Source organism: Macaca mulatta, chromosome 13, assembly GCF_049350105.2.
Source record: "Macaca mulatta isolate MMU2019108-1 chromosome 13, T2T-MMU8v2.0, whole genome shotgun sequence".
In the NCBI taxonomy this organism is placed as follows: Eukaryota; Metazoa; Chordata; class Mammalia; order Primates; family Cercopithecidae; genus Macaca; species Macaca mulatta.
Window position 1 is genome coordinate 38,622,125 of NC_133418.1, and position 19,680 is coordinate 38,641,804.

Sequence of the window (19,680 nt, forward strand, 5' to 3'; positions counted from 1 at the left end):
CCTTGGTGGGCACCCTCAGGGCCGTAGGTGGGACTGAATCCAGGCAGGGTGCGGCTCTGGAGACTCCGCCTCCCACAGTCCACAGAAGGGGCTGGCGTCCAGGGATCCTGTCCGAGGCCTGGGCTCAGCTGTCCAGACAGAAGGGGGCCCCTCCTACACACCCTCAGCTCACACCAAATCCCCCTCACCTGACAAAATCCAATATGCCTGTCATCTTGTCCCTGGCACCGAAGCTAGAGGGGTCTGCACCCAAGACATTCTTCCAAAGAGGAGCCAGGCCATACTAGGACCCGTCCCCTGTCCCCAGAAAGCAGCAAGAAAAAGAGGGAGGACACAGATCTCACGAAGCTGCACTGGCTTAATTGCCACCTCTGGCTTCAGATCACCCACAGGGCCAGGAGCAAACCTCTCAGCCCCGCAGACCCAGGCTTCCCCGCACCGGCACACACAGCTGCAGGCACACCACCCAGGGCATCTCATTTGCTGGCCAGGCCTCTGGTACAGCCCTCAATTCAGCACATTCTGGTTCATCTTGTCTCCCACGCAAAACCAGGGCCTTTGAGCAACTTGAGGGCAGGAACTTACTGGCCGTTTATTGCCAGGGCTCAAAATATGCTATCAGTTTGAGTAGCTGTTGTTGTGGTTATTATTATACTACTTGATGGCTTAAAATTATTAGAAGACAACGCCCTGGTTTGTGCAAAATCAGTGCTTTCCTATTCCATAGGTCTAGGGTGGCCCATCCAGCCCAGGTGTAGAAAAACAGTTCTGCCTCCTCCTTGTCTTCCTCTTTTCCCTCCTCCTCCTCAGAAGTTCCCAGGAGTTGCTGCTTTAAAAACAGGAGCTGCGGAAACGTGGCCCAGAGCCAGGTGCTTAACGTGCATTATCTCCGGCTGCAGCCAGAGTCAGAACTGAACTCCCCAGAGTCCTTACACGCCTCCCGCCCGTCTCTCTGCTGGGCGGCCTCTGACATGGGCCTCTGCACTACTGGGGCTTCCAAATGGGGCTCCAAATCCTCAAAGTCATGATCTGTGAGGCCCAGAAGGGGAGGATTCACTGGCCAAGGAATGCAGGTTCCCCACCCGCTGCTGAGAAAGGCTGAGATGGGCGGAAGGATGCACCTGGGCTTGGCGGGGAAGCCGAGTGCGCTTTAAATCTCATTCTTAATGCTGACCTGGACCCACAGCGCAGCTCCTTGGGGTGCGAGGGACCTCAGAGGACACTGAGCTCAACCTCCCAAGTGGGCATCTTGAAGGAGGGCCACCCAGCCTCTTTTGGACACATGAGCTCTGAGGAAGCAGTCCCTGCATGGGACAGTTCAAATGGCCACCAATCACATCAGCGATGACCACCACCATCGCAGCTGCTAGAGCAGGCATCTGTTTGCGGCCTTACAGCCTTTGGTCCCAAAATTTTTTGCTCCCAGCCTCCTGCAGCCCTGCCTGACAGGCCCATCAGCAGTCCTGTACCCTAAGGCTTTAAACCCCAGTTAACATGCCAGGAGGGTGACTGTGAAGCTATGGGCCACCATGCACCTTGTCAGGAATTCCTTTACCAGGCAGACTTCCACAACCATAGACACATGGGGCGGCAAGCGTGGCTCACTGGGGTAGGAAGGGCTGAGAAGCAAGTAGGCCTGAGGTGGTCATCTCATTTTCCAGAGAGGAACAGCAAGGGACTCCGGCAGCCCTGAGTGGCCGTGAGAGGGACAGTGGCCTGAAGTCAGGTGGAGGGGCCCCACAGAGAAACTACACACTTGTGATATCATTCAGGCTCAAACTGGGCCCACGCTTCTGTCCCAGGGCCATCTTTAAGGTGATGCCAAGAGGCAAGCCCCAGGGTGGTGGCCTAGGGACTGTGTGCTAATCCAGACCCCGTGTGGTGCAGACTCCAACCCATGAACCCACCTCCTGGACCAGACAGGGCAAAGCAGGTCTGGATGCAAGGCTCTAGTTCTCACCCCTCTCCCACCCTCCTGTGCCCCTGCAGGACTCCGGGCAATCTCCCCAGCCCTCCTGGGTCCCCTCCACAGTCCACAGCTTCCTGATGGCCCCTGATGGCTAGAGATTTGTGTTAGAAGCAGAAATTCTTTGGTTTGCTTTTCCTTTTTCTCACTCTAACCACTCCTGGCTTCCAAATCCTCTAGACCAAGAAGTGTTCAGTCGCTGCAGAATGGTGGGGACTATGTGGTAAATTATTTTGTATCTGCACCGTGTCTGGTACATAGAGGGCACTCAACAGCTCTTCATGGAAGGAAGGAAGGAAGGAAGGAAGGAAGGAAGGAAGGAAGGAAGGAAGGAAGGAAGGAGGGAGGGAGGGAGGGAGGGAGGGAGGGAGGGAGGGAGGGAGGGAAGGAAGGAAGGAAGGAAGGAAGGAGGGAAGGAGGGAAGGAGGGGGGAAGTGAGGGAAGGGCAGGGGAGGGGAGGGGAGGGAAGGGGAAGGGAGGGAAGGGGAGGGCAGAATACCAAGGAACACTTTGAGATTCCCATCTCTTGCTCGGGGAACCCCTACAGTAGTCACATGTCCTGTTGGGGGCAGGGGGTGGATACCTGCTGAAGAGGGTGAAGGGTGGGGAAGAGGGGCTCTTCCTCACTGCACGTGCTGTAAGTTCCTGGACTTCCCCCGGCCCCTGCCTGGCTCCCAGGCTGTGGTGTGGCAGGACTGAGCGCCGTGAGCAGTGCGTACTCTCAGTCACCTCTTCCCAAAAACTCATAACCAGGTGCAATCTACTGGTAGACCTTTGCAAGTCTTTTCATAGAAATAGTCCCAGACATGAGGAAAGAATGTTGGTTCGATTGTCCTGGGGGTTTGTTCCCCAAACAGAATCTCTGTAAATGGAGGTGTGGCCTCAGAGGCCCAGGCTGGGAGGTCACAAAAGGAAGAAAATAAAACTGGTGAGGTTCCAATTGCAATTCAAAAGCCAGGACATATCTAAAGATGTGCTCCTCATTCAGGCCATCTCAAGCCCCCCCAAAAAAGGGAAGGACAAGCAGCCCCAGGAGGCAGGGAAGTACCCTCCCCTGGGGCTCCAGGCCGCTCAGTCTCAGGGCCCACGAGTCCACTCCTGGGGCAGGACATCTGCCGAGGGGACCAGCTAAGGCCAGCTATGCTGGGCTTCAGTGTGGGGCCACACATCCCCACCAAGAGAGCGGATAAAGAGGGGACAGTGTGAGCCAGACTGAGAGAGAAAGACAGGTAGACAGACAGGGAGGGTGACAGCTAGCAATTATGGCAGCAAAAGCATAGGTGCCCAGAGGTGGGACACAGGGATCTGCCTGAAAGGGCCGCCTGGGAGCTCGAGGGTTCCAGCGACTCCAGGGGTCCCGAGCTGGGAAGGAATCTAGCTGCTTGAGATACCCATATTTGTAAAGGCTGCCGGGTCAAATCCTGGTTGTCCAGATAAAACTATGGAAGGGGCTGGTCTGGGAAGGGCTGGAATTATGAACACCGGCCCCCACGGGGAGACGCAGGGCCAGCCAGGGCTTCCTGAGTGGTTTCATATGAGAAATGTGTCACCACACATACGATGTGAGTCTGTGAGACCATGAAGGTCATTAGGGCAAAGACATACAGACCCCACCTCCCAGAGTCCCAGCTGGGTGACCTCCTCACCCAGCTGGGAAAGACAGAGGGCAGGAGGCAGGAAGTGCCCTCAGGCCCCGGCTGGGTGTGGGGGAGGGAGGGTGGAGAGGAAACAGACGGTTCCTACCGTGGAACTTCCATCTCGACCCCCAAAATCCCCCTCCAGAGCAATTTCACCACATAAGTAAGCCCCATAGGATGAGCCTCAAGTTCAGAGCTCGAGCACTTTAGGGGCTCATTACCCTGAGGATGGCGACCATGCGGACACTGCGCTCTCCTGCAGTGACTCCTTTCATCTTCACAGTGGCCCACGAGTGAGTATTTCCAGTCCCCACTTATCAACAAGAAAACTGAGGCGGAGGAGGCTAAGCAATGGGTGCACGACGACACAGCTGGTGGGTGGTAAGCAGGGCCTTGAACTCAGGGCTGTGTGATGCTCTTAACCACAATCTGTAGCCTCAGGTAAAGTCCCAGACTCTCCACAATGGGGAGGTTGGACTAGGCCCACACGGTGTCTAAGATATGTTAGATTCGAGGTGATTTCAGGGGAAGCCAAAAGCTTGGCTCTGTCGGGCCTCTCCACCCAACTTGTCCCTCTTTCCTCACCAGCCAGGCATCCAGCCTCCTACCAGCCCAAGACCCTGCTGCAATCAAAGGGAAGGTGGGACCTCCATGCTGCACTTCTGCCTTCCCTGGGTGAAGAGGAGGGCGTGGGGGTAGGACAGTGAGGGGCTGAGATGGAGACGGGGCGCCTGCCCACTCTGCCCATCTACACCTCCAGACCGAATGAATGCCAGGGGAAGTTCACCAAGAGTTTACAAACCTCCTTTGTCACTGAGCGCCGCGGGAGCCATCAATCACGCCCTAATTTACCAGTGTCACTTTCCAGAGGAAAGCTGCCCAGAGCCGCCAGTGGCGCTTCCTCTCTTGCCCACTTGATGAAGATTTTGTCTAATTGGTCCACGTTAAAGCACTCCCAGGAATGCAACGTGCAGTTACCGTGGCAGCGGCAGCAGGGAGCCCTGAGGAGGTGCCCTCCCTGGCATGAGCCTGGAGTCCGTGGGGGACCTCTGGGAAACCCGGAGAACCCACAGAGGGGCCTGCTGGAAAGGGGTCTGGAGAGGAATGTCAGGGATGGGGGAGGGGCAGGCTAGGAAGGAAGAAGGCAGCGCAAAGGATGGATGGAGAATGACAGGGTCTGCCCCCTGCCCTAGGCGGGGACAGGCATCTTGCCTCACAGACATAGACTGGGTCTCACTCTCTGTTGCTCTCCCCGGAAGCCACGTGTGAACAGAGATCCAGAGGGCTGCACTAAGCCTTGCTCAGCACTGACCCCTGACTGGGAATGCCCGGAGCTTTGGCCATCTGGGGCCCTGTAGCTGCGCCCAACACCTTTCCTCCTGCACGCATTTCCCCAGCCACACCAGGCTTCGTTCAAGCTGTTCCCTCCGCCTCAGATGCTGTTCCCTTCTTCATCTGCCTGGTGACCTGGTTGTCCCGCTGGTCCCAGCTGAAACATCACTGACACTAAGATGCCCTTTCAAACTCCCGTGGGCAGGAGGGTGAAATCTGTCTCTCTTCTACCTGGGCTTCCACTGCCCCTAGCACAGGGCTCCTGCCCTCATCTACTTACAAGAGGGTCTTCCTGACCCTCTTGTGAGCTGCATGGGGACCAGGATCATATGTTTGTCATCTTTATACCCCTGCCCAGTGTGCTCGGAACATGGTTGGAGCTTCATCAGTCTCTCCAGAATGAATGAATGAATGACCATCACTCCCCTTAATGCATAGCCTCAGATAACCCACAGGCCAAGTCACCCTCCCAAAACCTGCCAAAGGGCTCTCCTGGGCTGTCACCCTGCTCAGGGGAATCTTGTCCTGGTATGACATTTATCAGGGGCCACCCAAGGAATTCAGCACCAGAGCACCTAAGGCCAGGAAGGGGCTTTGCAGATAAAGAGTCCTCTCCCCTGGGTGACTGTTCAAGGCCACCCAGCAGCCAGTTACCAGGAGGAGAGACACACCTATAATCCCAGGCATTTGAGGAGTCCTGAAGCTGAGGCAACTCTCAGCAAACCTCTAAGAGCTGATCTCTCTGGCCCCTTCAGAATTCTGGGCATATGCAGGGCACCCCCAAGTTCCTGTCCCTGCCTCCCCTATGCTCCCCAGAAGCTACTGCCCACCCGGCTGGTGCATACCTTGCGCTTCTTGGCACGTCCCTCGGCCTGCAGGGTGCGGGTGCAGCGCTGCACACACTCGGAGAAGCTGAGGTTGCTGTGGTCGGCACTGTAGTCGAGGTCAGCCAGCCGCGCCAGGGACAGGATGTAGTTACAGGCGATCCTCAGGATGGCCAGTTTGGACAGCTTCTGCCCATACGAGTAGCACGGCACCTGAGGGGAGAAAGTGTCAAGAGGGGCTGCAGGGCCGCGGTGCCCAGCCTGGCAGGCATCGGAGGTGGCCTGTCTACGGTATATCTGGGCCCTTCACCTTGGTCTTGTGATCTGCTCTATGCACCTGCTGTTTACACACACACATACATACACACGTCGGCTCATCTGCTCTGAGAGGTACCCACATTCCCATTTTGCAGGGGAAGAAACAGGTTCGGCTCATGCCTGCCAGCCAGTCAGTATGAATTGAAGCTCAGTGAATTTCCACAACCACCACGGAGCTCTGTCCTCCACCCTCCTGAGCAGGAATCCCTCTGAGAGAACAGGCATTTTGTTTTTTCAGCTCTGATGTTCCATTCATTCATTCAGCAACACCTGTTTTGCTGGGTACTTGGGGAGTACAACAGTGAATAACTTGATTCCTACTTCAGAGAACTTATGCTTGAGTGAGGTTATAACGTCACACCTGGGACTCTGGGGACATACAGGAAGGAAAGTATCAGTGCTCAGCTGGAAAGACACAAACATGGCTGGTTTTCATTTTTTAAAAATCTTTTACTCTGTGCCCTCAGGACTTGGGGTGCTGCTGGGCAGACAACAGCGGCATAATACACACTCACAGCACTGAACAAACTTGACACGTTTGTCAATGATTCGTCACCAACTAGCTCCTCACTAATTGCACAGGGATTTGTATGGGATGAAAGATGGAGCCTTTGATTTTTTAATACCTCTCTCCACCAATATTCGTGCTGCATGAGCAAAAAGCTCCAAAGACTGCAGTACACTTGAACAGAGTTCTGTCTTGGAACCTGGAAATAGCTCCACAAAATCAACCTGATAGATGCTAACTAATAGACCCCACTGTTCCTATAATGCACTGTTCACCTAAAGGGCTAAAAACCCAGCAACTACGGCTCCTGGTTTTCTCCTCGCTATGGCTCTTCAGGATCTACACGTGTCATCCATATTATTGATGAACCCGTATCCCACAGGGGGTGGGACAGCACGATGCATCTACACAAGTATTTAGTGAGCGCCCACCATATGCCAGACATTCTTTCAGGCCAGTGATTCTCAACCAGGGATGATTTTGTCCCCTAAGGACAGGGGAGTGGGGGCATTGCAGGGACGGAGGTGGGGACGTTGCTAAACATCCTACAGTGCATAGGATCCTACAGTGCCCCCACAACAGAGAACTACCTGCCCCCAAATGTCAATAGTGCCAAAGATGGAAATCCCTATTCCAGAGCACGGAGAAAAAGCATGAACAAGACAGTCACCCCAGACTGGGGACCCTAAACACATCACCCACTTTGATCTCACTTTAAACCTCACTGTGTCCAAGAGCTTTCCCTGACCTCCCCTACCCTACACCAGGAGGGACAGCTTGCCCTCAATAGTGCCCTAATAGCACCCCATCTGTCCTTAACTGCCCACACTGTGGCTCTTGAGTGCTCAGTCTCCCTATGAACTGTGGGGGGAAGGCCTATGTCTGCAGAGGCTAGCACAGGTCCTGCCCGTAACAGGCCCTCAAAGGGGTTTGTTGATTGAGGCAATGAGTGAACAAATCAATGACCTCTCCCTCTGGATCTTCACTCTAGAATATTTTGAACTGGGCTCAAACACCTTTCCTCTCTCTGATGATGAAGATGAAGCTACACATAAAGCTAAGTGTATCTTTTTGTCACATGGGTTCAACTCCTGGCTCTAGCTTTGTCTAGCTGTAACATTCTGGGCAAGGGATAGAATCTTTCTAAGCCTCGGTTTCCCTGTCATATTGGGAACAGGACTGACCTCACAAGGTGGTGAGGATTAAATGAGATGAGATGTGTGCATTGCATGGAGTAAGGCCTGATAGAGGTCTGTGAAAGTGTTATGGTTGGTTTTGCAGAAGGTCCTCAAAGAGGGGCTCCGGAGGGGGTGAGAAGCAGGAGGTCTGGGGCCAGGACACGTGCCTGCCCCACCCTCCACCCTCTGGGGGTGCTGAGACTAGGAAACCCAGAGAGGGAGGGGAAGGCAACAGAGAGAGCCAATTCCCATGCATTTCCACCCCTCACCCCATCTCCCACTCCCAGGCCTGGCTGCAGCTCCAAACCCATCCCAGAAATGCTGGCAGAACAATGCACTTTGCTCGTTCCCAGCCAGAGTCCAGGGAATTCTGCTTTATCAGCCTGAACAAATAAACAAGGTCTGGTAGTCCTGGGGCAGGGAAGGGGGTCTCAGGGGCCAGCCAGCACTTCTGCCTCCTCTTCACCCCAGGGAGGGTGTGGCAGCCTGAGGGAGGCTCTGGGGACTGGGTGCAGCTCTGTGACACAGCCCTCAGCACTGTTTTCACACAGACGCCGCTAGGAGTTTCCCTTAAAGACCCAGCTCTTTGAGCCCTTGGCCTGTAACAGCTGGCCTTCCAGGAGGGAGCAGGGATTTTGGAAGGGATCTGTACCCTGTGATCCAGGGTCACTGTAGGACCCCAAAGTGACAGCTGAGGCCAAGGCCAATCTAGAGGTCCGCATGCCAGGTTCTGGGACAGTTCTGTCCTAGATATGTCACTTTGCCCTATTGTCTCTGTCAAGCTCTAGATCTAACAAGAAGAAACCCATCCATTGAGCTCTTGTATATCTGACACTGTGGAAGCTATTTACAGGTAGTGTTAGCCCATTTAAAACCTTCCCCACCATCTGTACACACAAAAACAGAGAGATGACATATTGGGCCCCAGATCACTCAGCTAAGACCTGGTTGGAGTCAGAAACTCGTCTGACTGACACCAGGCACACAGCCACTAGGCTCTCCCGGCTCCCACCACCACACCAGAGGGAGCCATATATGGGACACCAAAGGCCTCTTTCAGGTTGCTCACCTCTCCTCCTCCCCAACCCCTAGGGGCAGCTCCTCACTACCCAGCCAATTCCAGATCCTCCTGGTGCCCATGCTTCAGGATGCAGCCCCTCAGCTCCCAACAGCCCAGCTCAGAGGCACCCCAGACTGGGCTGCCACTGCAAAGTGAGAATTTAGCACCCGTTCTGGTTCTAGGACGTTGAAGTATGGTGGAAAGAGCTGGTCTGAATTCCAGGCACTTACAAGCGGTGTAGCTGTGGGAAGTGCCTTCACGCCTCAGAGTCTCCGTTTCCTCATCTGGAAAGTCGGGGTAGCAATGCCTGGGCAGCCCACAGAGCTTCGAGGACTATATCAAGCAGCTTCCACTGGAGTCTGAGCAGCACAGATTCTCCGTGACTGTTGGGCCCAGGCCACTTTGCTGTTATTACGGTCTACTAAGGCCAGGCAGAGGGTGGATGTTTCAAATACAATGTCTGTATTCACCTTTTAAGCAGCCCAATGAGGTAGCAATGGCCACTTCCACTTTACAGAAAAGCGTGTGATTCTCAGGCATGTAGGAATTTCCTGGATCTCTCAGCTGGTGAGTGATGAGTTGGGTTTTGAACTTGTGGCTTAGCTGGGCTCTTTCCAGTTAGCCAGCAGGAACTGCTTGGGGATCTGAATAAGTGTCTATAGCTTAAGATGGGGAGGTAGGCAGCCCACCCTCCTGAGCTAGGGATGGAGAGTTCTGGGCTGATGATGCCATGAGATCCCTCTTAGAGTATCCACAGCAAGGCCCAGAGCCCACCCACCCCCACGCCTACAGAGTCCCCCACAGCAGTTGTCGGCTCACCCTGCTCAGAGGACACGGGCCAAGGGAGGAGGCAGAATTACCTGGCTCCCACTCCCGACAGACTGCCCAGCTGCCAGGAAAGTAAAAGGATCTGCCTTGTGCTCATCCCACAAGGATTTTTAAACTTTGGTGGAACAGACTTTGGCATTTTCGCAAGGTCCCATATGCCCCCAAAACATTCCACCCCACCCACCCTAAGCCAGACCCGGTTCCAGCAAGCATGAAAAAACATGAAGAGCACTGGCCTGGGAGCCCGAGGGCCTGACTCTACTACTGGCCAGTCAGGTGACCTTAGGCAGATCCATAAGCTTACAGGACCTCAGTTTCCTCACCAGTAAAATGGGCATCAGAACACCTGCTACCTCAGAATGAGATCGCAGGGGCAAATGAGGGAAAAGTTCCTAAAGAAGCAACGCCGAGAACCCACCAGAGAATGCAGGAAAGGCCTCGAAGCCCTCCATGCTCTTGCTTCTGTGCCAACTCCTGCCCACCCTTCAGACCCAGCCCAAGACGCCCTCCTGGAAGCCCACCAAGACTCCTGAGCCCATAGAGCTCCAACAGCACCACATCCACTACACACAGAAGAGCACCGGATTCCAGTGAAATTATCATCTGATCGTCTCGTGTCAGTGAGTGCTGGATTCCCGACGTGAAGCCACTCTACCCAGAGCTGTTCAATGTCCTTCCCAAAGTCTATCTAAATAGGTCCTTTAAAATCCCAACCTCCTGCACTGCCACCAGGCTGGACCCTAAGAACCTGGGTCTTGGTCGTTAGGAGCTATGGCCCCAGGGCCAGACAGGCCTGAGTACAGATCCTGGTCACTCTGTGGGCCTGAGCAATCTGCGTCACCTCTCTGTAAGTGTCTTCATCTGTAAAATGGGAAGACAGCACAACGGACACCCCACAGCAGGCTCAGGTAAGGCCTCACTCAGTGCAGTGAGGCTCCACAGCAGCCACCCTGGTGACTGCGGACATGAAGGAACAGGAGGAAGGCCTCTGTCACCCTTACCTACCTGCATGGAGCCCCCAGTGCAAGCAGGCCTGTCCCTCGTTGCCCGAGGGGATGGTGCACAGGTGCTTTGCACTCCCCATGCCCTCCTTGCACCCTGTGGGGTTTCAGAGTGACGGAGGTGCTGAGAGCACCATTCCCACGCTCCCTCCAGGGCAACCCTGACTTCACTCGATAAGGACCCCCTGGGAGGCTCCAGGGGCAGCAGGGGAGGTAGCCTGGGTCCCAGTTGCTTGGCATGTACCTCCGTGGAGAGGACCACGGCAGAAACCGGGGCCCCGCACTGCCTTCCATTGCTGCCATCTTCCATCAACACTGAGGAGCTTTGAGGGGAGAGAGGAAATCCACACGCACACCACATGCCCCAAGGGTGGGCACAGCTTGTGAGACAGAAGGTCCTGCCACTCTGGCCCCTTCCCTCACCACCCCACAAGGGTCCCTTTCACCCCTCCCACCTGGCAGGGAGTCCCTTTCACCCCTCCCACCTGGCAGGGAGCAGACCCACTCCCGGGCCAGGGCAGCTGTGCACACATGGCCTTCCATGAGGCGGTGGGGAGGGCTCTGGTGCAGCTGTGCTAGTGGCATGTGCTATGGCCTGACCATCTGCCCCACACCACCCAGCCTAGACCAGACCAGAGGGCTTCTCTCTCTCTCACCTGCACCTCCCCACCTGCAGCCCTGCAGCCACCCTCCCTGCTCCCTTCCTGGTTGAGAGGACTGTGGATTATGACACAGTAGGAGCCTGTCTGGCTTCCTCATGCTGAGGGTAGATGGCTCCAGGACATTAGACAGGCTGAGGAGCAGAGCTGTTAGGAGTCGGGGCCCTGGGAGTCCAACCCAAACTCCACAGTAACAGTGGCCCACAACTACGCAGGCTGCCACCGTACATGCCCACCAAGCACTGCCACCCTGGAGTCTGGCAAACGGTGTGCCAAGGTAGCGTGTAGCACAAAACCCACAAGGCCACGTGCAGTGGCAACAGACCGGGACAACTTACATAAGCTCTCTGAAACTCAGTCACCATCTGAGAAACAGAGCAGGAGGTGCGATAACAGTATCTATTTCATTAAATGAACTAATACACATAACAAGCTTAGCACTACGCCTGGTACAAAGTAAGAATGAGCTAAATGCTAGTTTCTGTGACAGTTATTAAAATAATTAAAGAATTCTTATTGCTTCATCTGTCAAGAGCCTTGCCCAGCCCTGAGGACCTTGGAGATGCTTAAGAAATGTTCACTGCTCTGGCTGTGCACAATGGCTCATGCCTGTAATCCTAGCACTTTGGGAGACCGAGGTGGGTGGACCACCTGAGCTCAGGAGTTCGAGGCCAGCCTGGGCAACATGGTGAAACCCCATCCCTACTAAAATACAAAAAATTACCCAGGTATGGTGGTGTGCGCCTGTAATCCCAGCTACTCGGGAGGCTGAGGCGGAAGAATCACGTGAACCAGCCTGGGCAACAGAGAGAGACTCTGTCAAGAAAGAAAGAGAGAAAGAGAGAAGGAAGGAAGGGAGGGAGGGAGGGAGGGAGGGAGGGAGGGAGGGAGGGAGGGAGGGAGGGAAGGAAGGAAGGAAGGAAGGAAGGAAGGAAGGAAGGAAGGAAGGAAGGAAGGAAGGAAGGAAGGAAGGAAGGAAGGAAGGAAATGTTCACTGCTCTTATAGGCCTCCTTCCTTTCCTCACTTGCTCTTGCTTTTCTCAACACTGTGGATGAGGTCAGCAATATTACCATTTTACAACTTCAGCAACTGAGGCCCAGAAAGGGTCAGTGACTTGTCCACAGCCACACAGAAGGCATGCAGGGGAGGACAACTCAATGCCTGGCCTCCAGTTTCCCAGGTCAGTGCTTCCTTCATGGTACCAGGAAGCTACTCAGGAGAATGAAGCCCCAGGCCAGAGCCACAATCCCAGAACCCATCTTGGTGCCACACTGGCCAAGGCCCCATTTCAGGCAGAGCTGATCTGCCTTTCCCATTTCCAAGGACCCATTTCAGTCAGGCCCGAGCCTAGCTCCAGAGCTGCAGCTTGTCTGGATTGGGCGAGGGGGTGAGGAATACATTTTACCCAGAAGACTGAGGCCCAGAGGAGGAAGGGGCTCCTCCAGAACACAGGTCTTCCTCTACCAAATAGGTGCCATGGTGGTGAGGGGGACATGGTGGGTGCGGCCTTGGCCCCTGGCTCTATGACCAGAAACATCCTGGCTGTATTTCTTTCCTTCCCAGCTAACAGGCAGGTGCCATTATGGCCTGGCAGCCTTTCTAGGGAAGGGGCAGAATGGCTGGGGCAAGGAGGAAACAAACAGGAACAGGCACTTCTGTGACCGTGCATTTGTGTGTGCTCTTGAGCACGTGTAAGGAGCATGTGTGTGTGTACCTGCCTGTGTGTTTGCATTGCATACACACTCTCTCCCTGAGAGGGCATGGGTGTGCCTTCTGCTTAGATACACTGAACTTGCCCTTTTTATAGAGAACATCCCACGGTAATGGGGGAAGTAAAAGGAGACCAGGATGAACAATCTCATCTCAAAGGGTCTGCCAAGTGTGCACCCTGCCTTGATTGTTAACAAACATCACAGGCTGGGGGTTGGGGGGTGATACGTGATGCTGATAAAGATGGCACTGTGGGAGGCATTTGGCCAGGAGGGCATTCCAGAAACTGCTGTCATCTTCCCTAACCCACTAAGCGATCTTGGACAAGTCTCTTTCCATCTCTGGGCCTCAGTGTTCCATACTATAAAATGAGTTAATCCAATTTTGACAGGGATGTTGTTTAGATCAAATGAGATGGAATTGATTGTTGAACGAAGTAAAAGCCAGCGGGCACATAAGATGTAACAGAGCACTCAGATGAGTATTCTCTCAGCATACAGAGGGGCAATAGAGGGGCAGAAGGGCCGAGAACCTGCAGTCAAAGCCCCTAGGTGCCAGCCCTGACCTGCTACTCAACAGCTATGAGGCTCTGGGCACGTGCCTCCCCAGTCTAGGAGAGGCTTCCCTAGTGGCAAGGTGGGCAGGTGGACAGGTATCTCTCTGCCCTTCTGTAATCCTTCTGTCCTGGGGAGTGGGTTGCAGGATCCCCCACACACCGCCACCTCTACCCAGCGATGCAGACACAGAGCTGCTGGCTCAGGGTGGGAGTGACTGCTCCACTGGGCTGGTCTGTGACAGCCACTCGTCCCCCACCGCCACCCAATCTCACTCACCACTTTCCCCAAGCCCAAGCAAGACACTTTGGCTCAAAAGTCATATGGCCTCTTTCCTCCAGGGATTCAATTTCCTTTCCATGGATGGACACAGGCACTACTGCCCCACCCCACCCCAACCCCCAGGAGGAAGAGGAGAGTGATCCAAAAAGATCATGGTTTCTGAAATGTTTTGTTGCTGGCTAAAGACCAGAGAAGTTGAGCAACATTCCTGGAGTCACACAGCAAGTCAGCTGCAGAGCATGCAAAGAAAAAGGAAAAAAAAAAAACAAAAACACCCTTCAAACCAGCCACATCTACCCTAACCCTTCCCCACGCCCTGTGTAGGGGTGGGAGAGAACTCACCACCTCCTTCCTACAGCTCCTTCTCGCTAAGAAAATAAGAAGCCTAGAAGCCCAAGCAACTGTCCCTCCCCATCACAGGTAATTCTTGGGTTAAGTATTCTTCCACTACCCGCGCAGGGGCACTGTCTGGTGAGGGCAGCCCGCACCAGCTCCAAACTAAAAAGTCCCCAACTCACCCCAGAACTAGGCTCTGAAGATGCCCCAGAGGGAATCCCCCAACTAGGCAGTCCCCTCAGCAGAGCTGCCTGCTTCACCACGGGTGAAAGGAAGGGATCTCCTAGAAAGACTCCCACCAGCCCATTCCTGAGCCCACCCCTGGGGAGAGGGCACAGGCTTGTAGTGCGGGTTCTTGAGGATGCCAGGGCAAGGAGTGCACAGCCCGCAAGCAACCTGAGTGTTCGGGGCATCACTGCTGGGTCCCGAAGAGGGGCTGACAAGCGCCCCCGGACTGTCCCACCACCAACGGGGGGCCAAGACCCTGACCATGCCAAATGCCTGGAGAAGGCTCCCCCTCTTCCTGCCCTGACCAAGACAGATGCCCACATGTCCCCTCTCCACTCCGCACCGCGCCCAGGGGACTCCGGCAGGCAAATACTCGCTGCCATAAAAGTGAACTATAGAGGCTGAAGTCAGACGCGCAGACAGCGTTACCCGAGGCGGGGGTTGAGGGTGGGGGGTGCTCGGGCCAGAGATATCCAACTTTTATAGCCACTTTGAAAACTATGATCCATACCAACGCTGTGGCAAAGTCACTGCCCCAGGACTGCCCACACCTGTCTGGGCACCACTGTCGGACCGGGTGGGGCAGCCTGCCCTTTAAACACACCTCTATCCCGCCTTGGCCACTCGCCCACCCATTCCCTCAGTCGTCCCCGGGTGCAGTGAGGGCGTGCAGCGGGGAGCGGGTACCTGCTTCCTGAGCGCCTCGAAGGCTGCGCTGATGGTGTGCACCCTCGTCCGCTCCCTGGCGTTAGCGAGGAGCCTCCGGGTCTGCTGCAGGGCTTTGATCTCGGAGGAGGCGGCAGTCGCTTCTCCTGGTCGTTTCCTAGGCGACGCGGAGGAATCCGGGTGGTTATTGTAAATTACGTGTGAAATTGACGAGTAGGAACTTTCCCCCGGGCGCGTTGGGGGCGCTGGGCGCACAGTGGACTCTGGGGGCGCTTGCGGCGCTGGGGGCGCTGACGGCGCGGGGCGCGCGGGCGGTGCGCACAGCAAGATGCGAGGACGCAGACCCGGCTCCCGGAAAGGCTGTGCCTCTGGGCCCCCAGGAGCCTGGCTCTGGGGCGCAGGAGGCGGAGGCGGCGGCGGCGGTGGCGGCGGCGGCGGCGGCGGCGGCGGCGTGGGGAGTCCTGGCCCCACTGCGCCCAGGGCGAAGCCGCGTTTCCGCGCGTCGGAGACCTGGGGCACCCGGGAGCCCCCGCGCTCCCGGGCCGTGTCCGCGCCCCCTCTTGGGGGAACGGCCGGGGCCACTGGGGCTGGCACCGGCACCGGGACCGGGACCGGCTGCAGCCGATGGGTCCTGTCCCGCAGCCCGTTGGTGGCGACTGCGCGGGGCTCGGGCGCTTCCAAGTCCAATCGGAAAGTTTTATAGCCGTTCGCGCGCCGCGCCGGCTCCTTGCCTTTCCGCTTGAGCTTCTTGAGGCCGTTCAGCTCCTTCACGCACACGGTCTTCCACGGCCCGTCCTCGAGGACCGGGATGTGCTTCATGGCGCGGGCGGCGCGCGAGGCAGGAGCGTGGGGCTGCCCGGGCCGCCGCCGCGCTCAGCGCCGAGGAGTCTCTGGCTCTCCCCCTTCGCCCGCCCTCCCCTCCCTCTCCTCTCCCTTTCTCCCCCTCGCCCGGGGCAGCTGCGCCGCCGGCTTCGCGAAGCCGCCGGGCTGTCCGTTCCCGGAGCGCTCAGAGTGTCATCTGAAGTCGCTGCCGCCTTGCCAGCATTTCTGGAGAACGCCCGCTGCGCTCCATCTGTGTTTGTTTAGCCTCAGTTTACACAGAAGCCCAGTTCGCGAGATCAGTCAGCGCCGCCGCCCGGAGAGGAGGCAGCTCCCGCCGCCACCGCCTCCCCAGCCCCGGCCGCCCGAGCCGCGAGCGCCTTTAAAGAAACAGGAAGCATTTTTCAAAACAGCTGGGCCGCCGGCCGCCTCCTTTGTCCGCGTGCTCCCTACCTCCCCCCACCCCCATCCCCTTGGCCCAGAACCTGCCTCCTCGGCTCTCCCTCCCCGCCCCTACTCAAGTCGGGGGCGCTTCTATGTTCCCAGAGGACAGTCCGCTTCTTCACAACAGCCCCGAGCACGTGATTTATGGGCCCCCCGGCCCTTCCCCAAATCACAGCGGGGCCTTCTCTCCCTGGCCTTGCAGGCCTCTCGGTGACGGTGACGCAGCTCCGACCTTGCCCACCCGGCACCTTCCCGCCACTCCCTCCGCCCCAACTCTCCGAGAGACAGAAAACGCCGGGAGCTGGGACTTCTGCTGCGGGCCGATGGGGAAGCGGAGACTCCGGAGTTGCCCGGCGACCCGCACCCACCAGGCACGGCAACCCAGTCCACTCTCACTTGCTGGAGCGGGGAAGCAAGAGGAGCAGAGGGCTTAAGACAGGGAAACTGAGTCTCCGAAAGTTCCAAAGTCACAGAGGCAGAGGAGGGTGGAAGCTTCGGTTTAGGCAGACCTAACGTCTGCGAGCCTCTGCAGTCACCTCATTCCAGGCGCCCTGCTAAGCCGGGATTTACTCATCTATGAAATGAGAAATTCGGACAACATCAACGCCTAAATCATAGCATTGCTCTGAGGAATTAAAGCACTAGGCACATAGGAAGGGGTCGTCAAATGGTAGCTGTCATTATTATTATTATTTATCGAGGCAAAACAGTTACTTGAGGCAGATTTCCTGGGCCCAGACCCCAGCTCTGCCACTCACTGCATGACCTTGGGAAAGTGACTTAACCACTCTGTGCCTCACTTTCCTTACCTGTAAAACGAAGGTTATAATCGTACCTGCCTCCCCAGGCGGTGTGAAGAGCGTGTATGCGCAAGGCACTCAGAGCAGTGCCTGGCACCAGGCGAGAGCTTTGCTGGTGCCCACGGTTATTGGCAAGGCACAGAGGTCGACCCCCCAGACCCTCAGTCCTCTCTGTGCCATTCCACTGGAGATTCTGGAAAGAAGGGGTCAAACTAGTAGGCCCTCGCCAGAGGACCACCTCCCAGCCACTCCCTTCGGAGGCTCAGAAGAGGGCTTCACTCCTTGCTGGTCCCTTACTCTGTGGCTGTTGCTCCTTAAGGAAAGTGGGCACTAAAAGCCAGCAAAGTGGTTAGGGAGAAGGTGAACTGTCGACCCTGGCCTTGAACTCCGATGGAAACACAAGGGCTCACACAGTGCTTCTCTCCTCCATGGGAGAATGCCTAGGGGTTGAGGAGGCATATGGCATGCAGGGTGCTGGGAGTTGGGATGGGGATCTGGGCAAAGCTTCGGAGGCAGGAGCATGGAGCTGGGGCTGGCAGTCCTGGTTGGGCCTTGGCTTTTCAACTGTGGAGGCCCGTGACCAAGAGCAAGACGTTTCCTCCCACTTTTCTGTCTTTGAGGATATTTCTGTCCGGCCAACCTTCTCAGGGTAGCTGGGAAAGGACAAAGAGATCATGAATGTCAAAGGACTTCGACATAAGGCTTCAAACATGGACACACACACACACACACACACACACACACTCTGAGGCACGTGGTTTTCTGACTGTAGTAAATGCAAATCTCATTTTGCTACCAAGGTGGGTGCCAGTATCATAAAGCATGTGCTCCCACAGACACCCTCTTCCCTGGACACCTGCATATTCCTGCACCTTATCTAAAGTCCTGGTTTTTGCTCCCAGCTCTCCCCCACAGCTCCCCTTTGCAAAGCACACTCTTCCTCACCCTTCCATGACCAGCTCCAGTCCCCCTCCTCCTGCGAACCTTCCCTGCTCACTACTGTTGCTCTTGCTGGCATCTGCGCATGCTTGCTCAAAAGTCCTGCTGCAACTTAGCCTCCACCGCAGCCCTGTTGGAACTCCTGGGCTTGTGCGTTCCTCAAAGGTGCACTCTTGCCTTCCTCCCTGTCTCTAAGGGCTGGTGCTCAGGAAGCCTCTGATAAGGACAAGCAGTCCTCGTGCCCTTTACGGTCCTGTCTGGAGACCCAGTCCTCCTGTGCATCCAGCCAGTCAGCGGCAGAGATGGAGGAAAAGCGACACTCCTCCTCCAGGGCTGCTCAGGCACTCTCTGAGCTTCAGTATCTTCCTCTGTAAAACGGGAGTAATGATACCATGCCTCACAGGGCTGCAAGGACTCAAAGACGCTGCATGTGCAGCATGTGGCATGATGCCTAGAGTCTGGGAAATGGTGACCTGGGGCATACTGGGTTAGCCAGCTGCTCAGGCCCCCTTGCATCCCAGACTTGGGTGCAGTTGAAGACTGGAGTGCCCATGGCTAGTTAGGGGGTGTGAGAAGTCTCTAGCAGGACTGAATTTTGTCCTTAAAGAGGCCAAGCTGTGTCTGGGAAAATCACATCTTGGCTGAATACCAAGGGATCCACTCATACTGATCCTGAGCCCTGTGCCAACTTCCCCCAAATAGGGGAAAAGGTCACTGAGATCCCCTGGGGCAGGAGGAGGAGAAGGGATTGGATAGGAATGATCAGGCATGCAGGGTGGAGGTAGAGCAGGGCTCCAAGCCGGGCTACAGGCTCCCAGACAGGCTTTTTCTCCCCAACATGCTGCCTCTCCCGCTGGCCAAATGCCAGGGCCCCAGAGTTGGCAACAGCCAAGCCCAGAGGGATCTTCACCTTGTCACATACCAGGTGTGTGACCTTGAGCCGCTCCCTGACTTCTCTGAGCCTCTGTTCACTATCTGAGCATCATCTCTTGAGTCTCGAGATGGAATGGTGTGTGTGGGAACAGGCGGTGAATTGTAAAGAGGCCAATTGACGTGGAGTCCCCGCTATTGCCACTGTCAGCCTGCCAGGTTGCAGACCTTCCAAGTCCAGGCTGGCTACCCACGCCCCACCAGCCTAAGGGTCAAACCTGTCTTCCAAGGGCTCTTGCTTCTGCCTTCTTCAGCCTTGCTGGAAATTGGGGCAGAGACCAGCTGGGCAGCACCCCCTGGTGGTATCACACTATTGGGACTGCACACAACACTGCGGTCTCCCCATGAGGAACTTGTGCCCATTGTGGTGGCCCTGTAATGACAGTAATGTGGATTTCAGGAATTCATAGACTTTCCAGGATAAAAAGTCTCCCAAGGCTCCAGGTGGCCCTACTCACACCTTTGGATGGGACAACGCAGACGACACCCTATGGCCTTCATTAAAAACATCACCCACTGAATTAACCGTTTGAGGTGACCCTGGGATCAAGTGATGCTGTCACTGGAAGATTCCATACCCCTTGGATGGCAGGTCTAGGGAAAAGTAATAAAGATAAAAAGGGAAGGCAAGGCAAGAGCTTAGGGGTCAGGCCACTGGGA

The 19,680-nt window shown here is 56.0% G+C and overlaps 1 protein-coding gene across 1 annotated transcript in view; it reads right to left on the bottom strand.

Annotated features, from left to right (window-relative positions):
* Nucleotides 1–16,255, bottom strand: part of ATOH8 (atonal bHLH transcription factor 8) — a 34,235-nt gene extending 17,980 nt beyond the window's left edge. The window contains exons 1-2 of the mRNA XM_015112777.3: nucleotides 15,110–16,255; nucleotides 5,781–5,972 (exon numbers count right to left, since the gene is read on the bottom strand). Of these exons, the coding sequence (XP_014968263.3) occupies nucleotides 5,781–5,972; nucleotides 15,110–15,907 (990 nt within the window). The 5' untranslated portion in view covers nucleotides 15,908–16,255. The remainder of the gene's footprint in view (nucleotides 1–5,780; nucleotides 5,973–15,109) is intronic.
* Nucleotides 16,256–19,680: the final 3,425 nt, after the last annotated feature.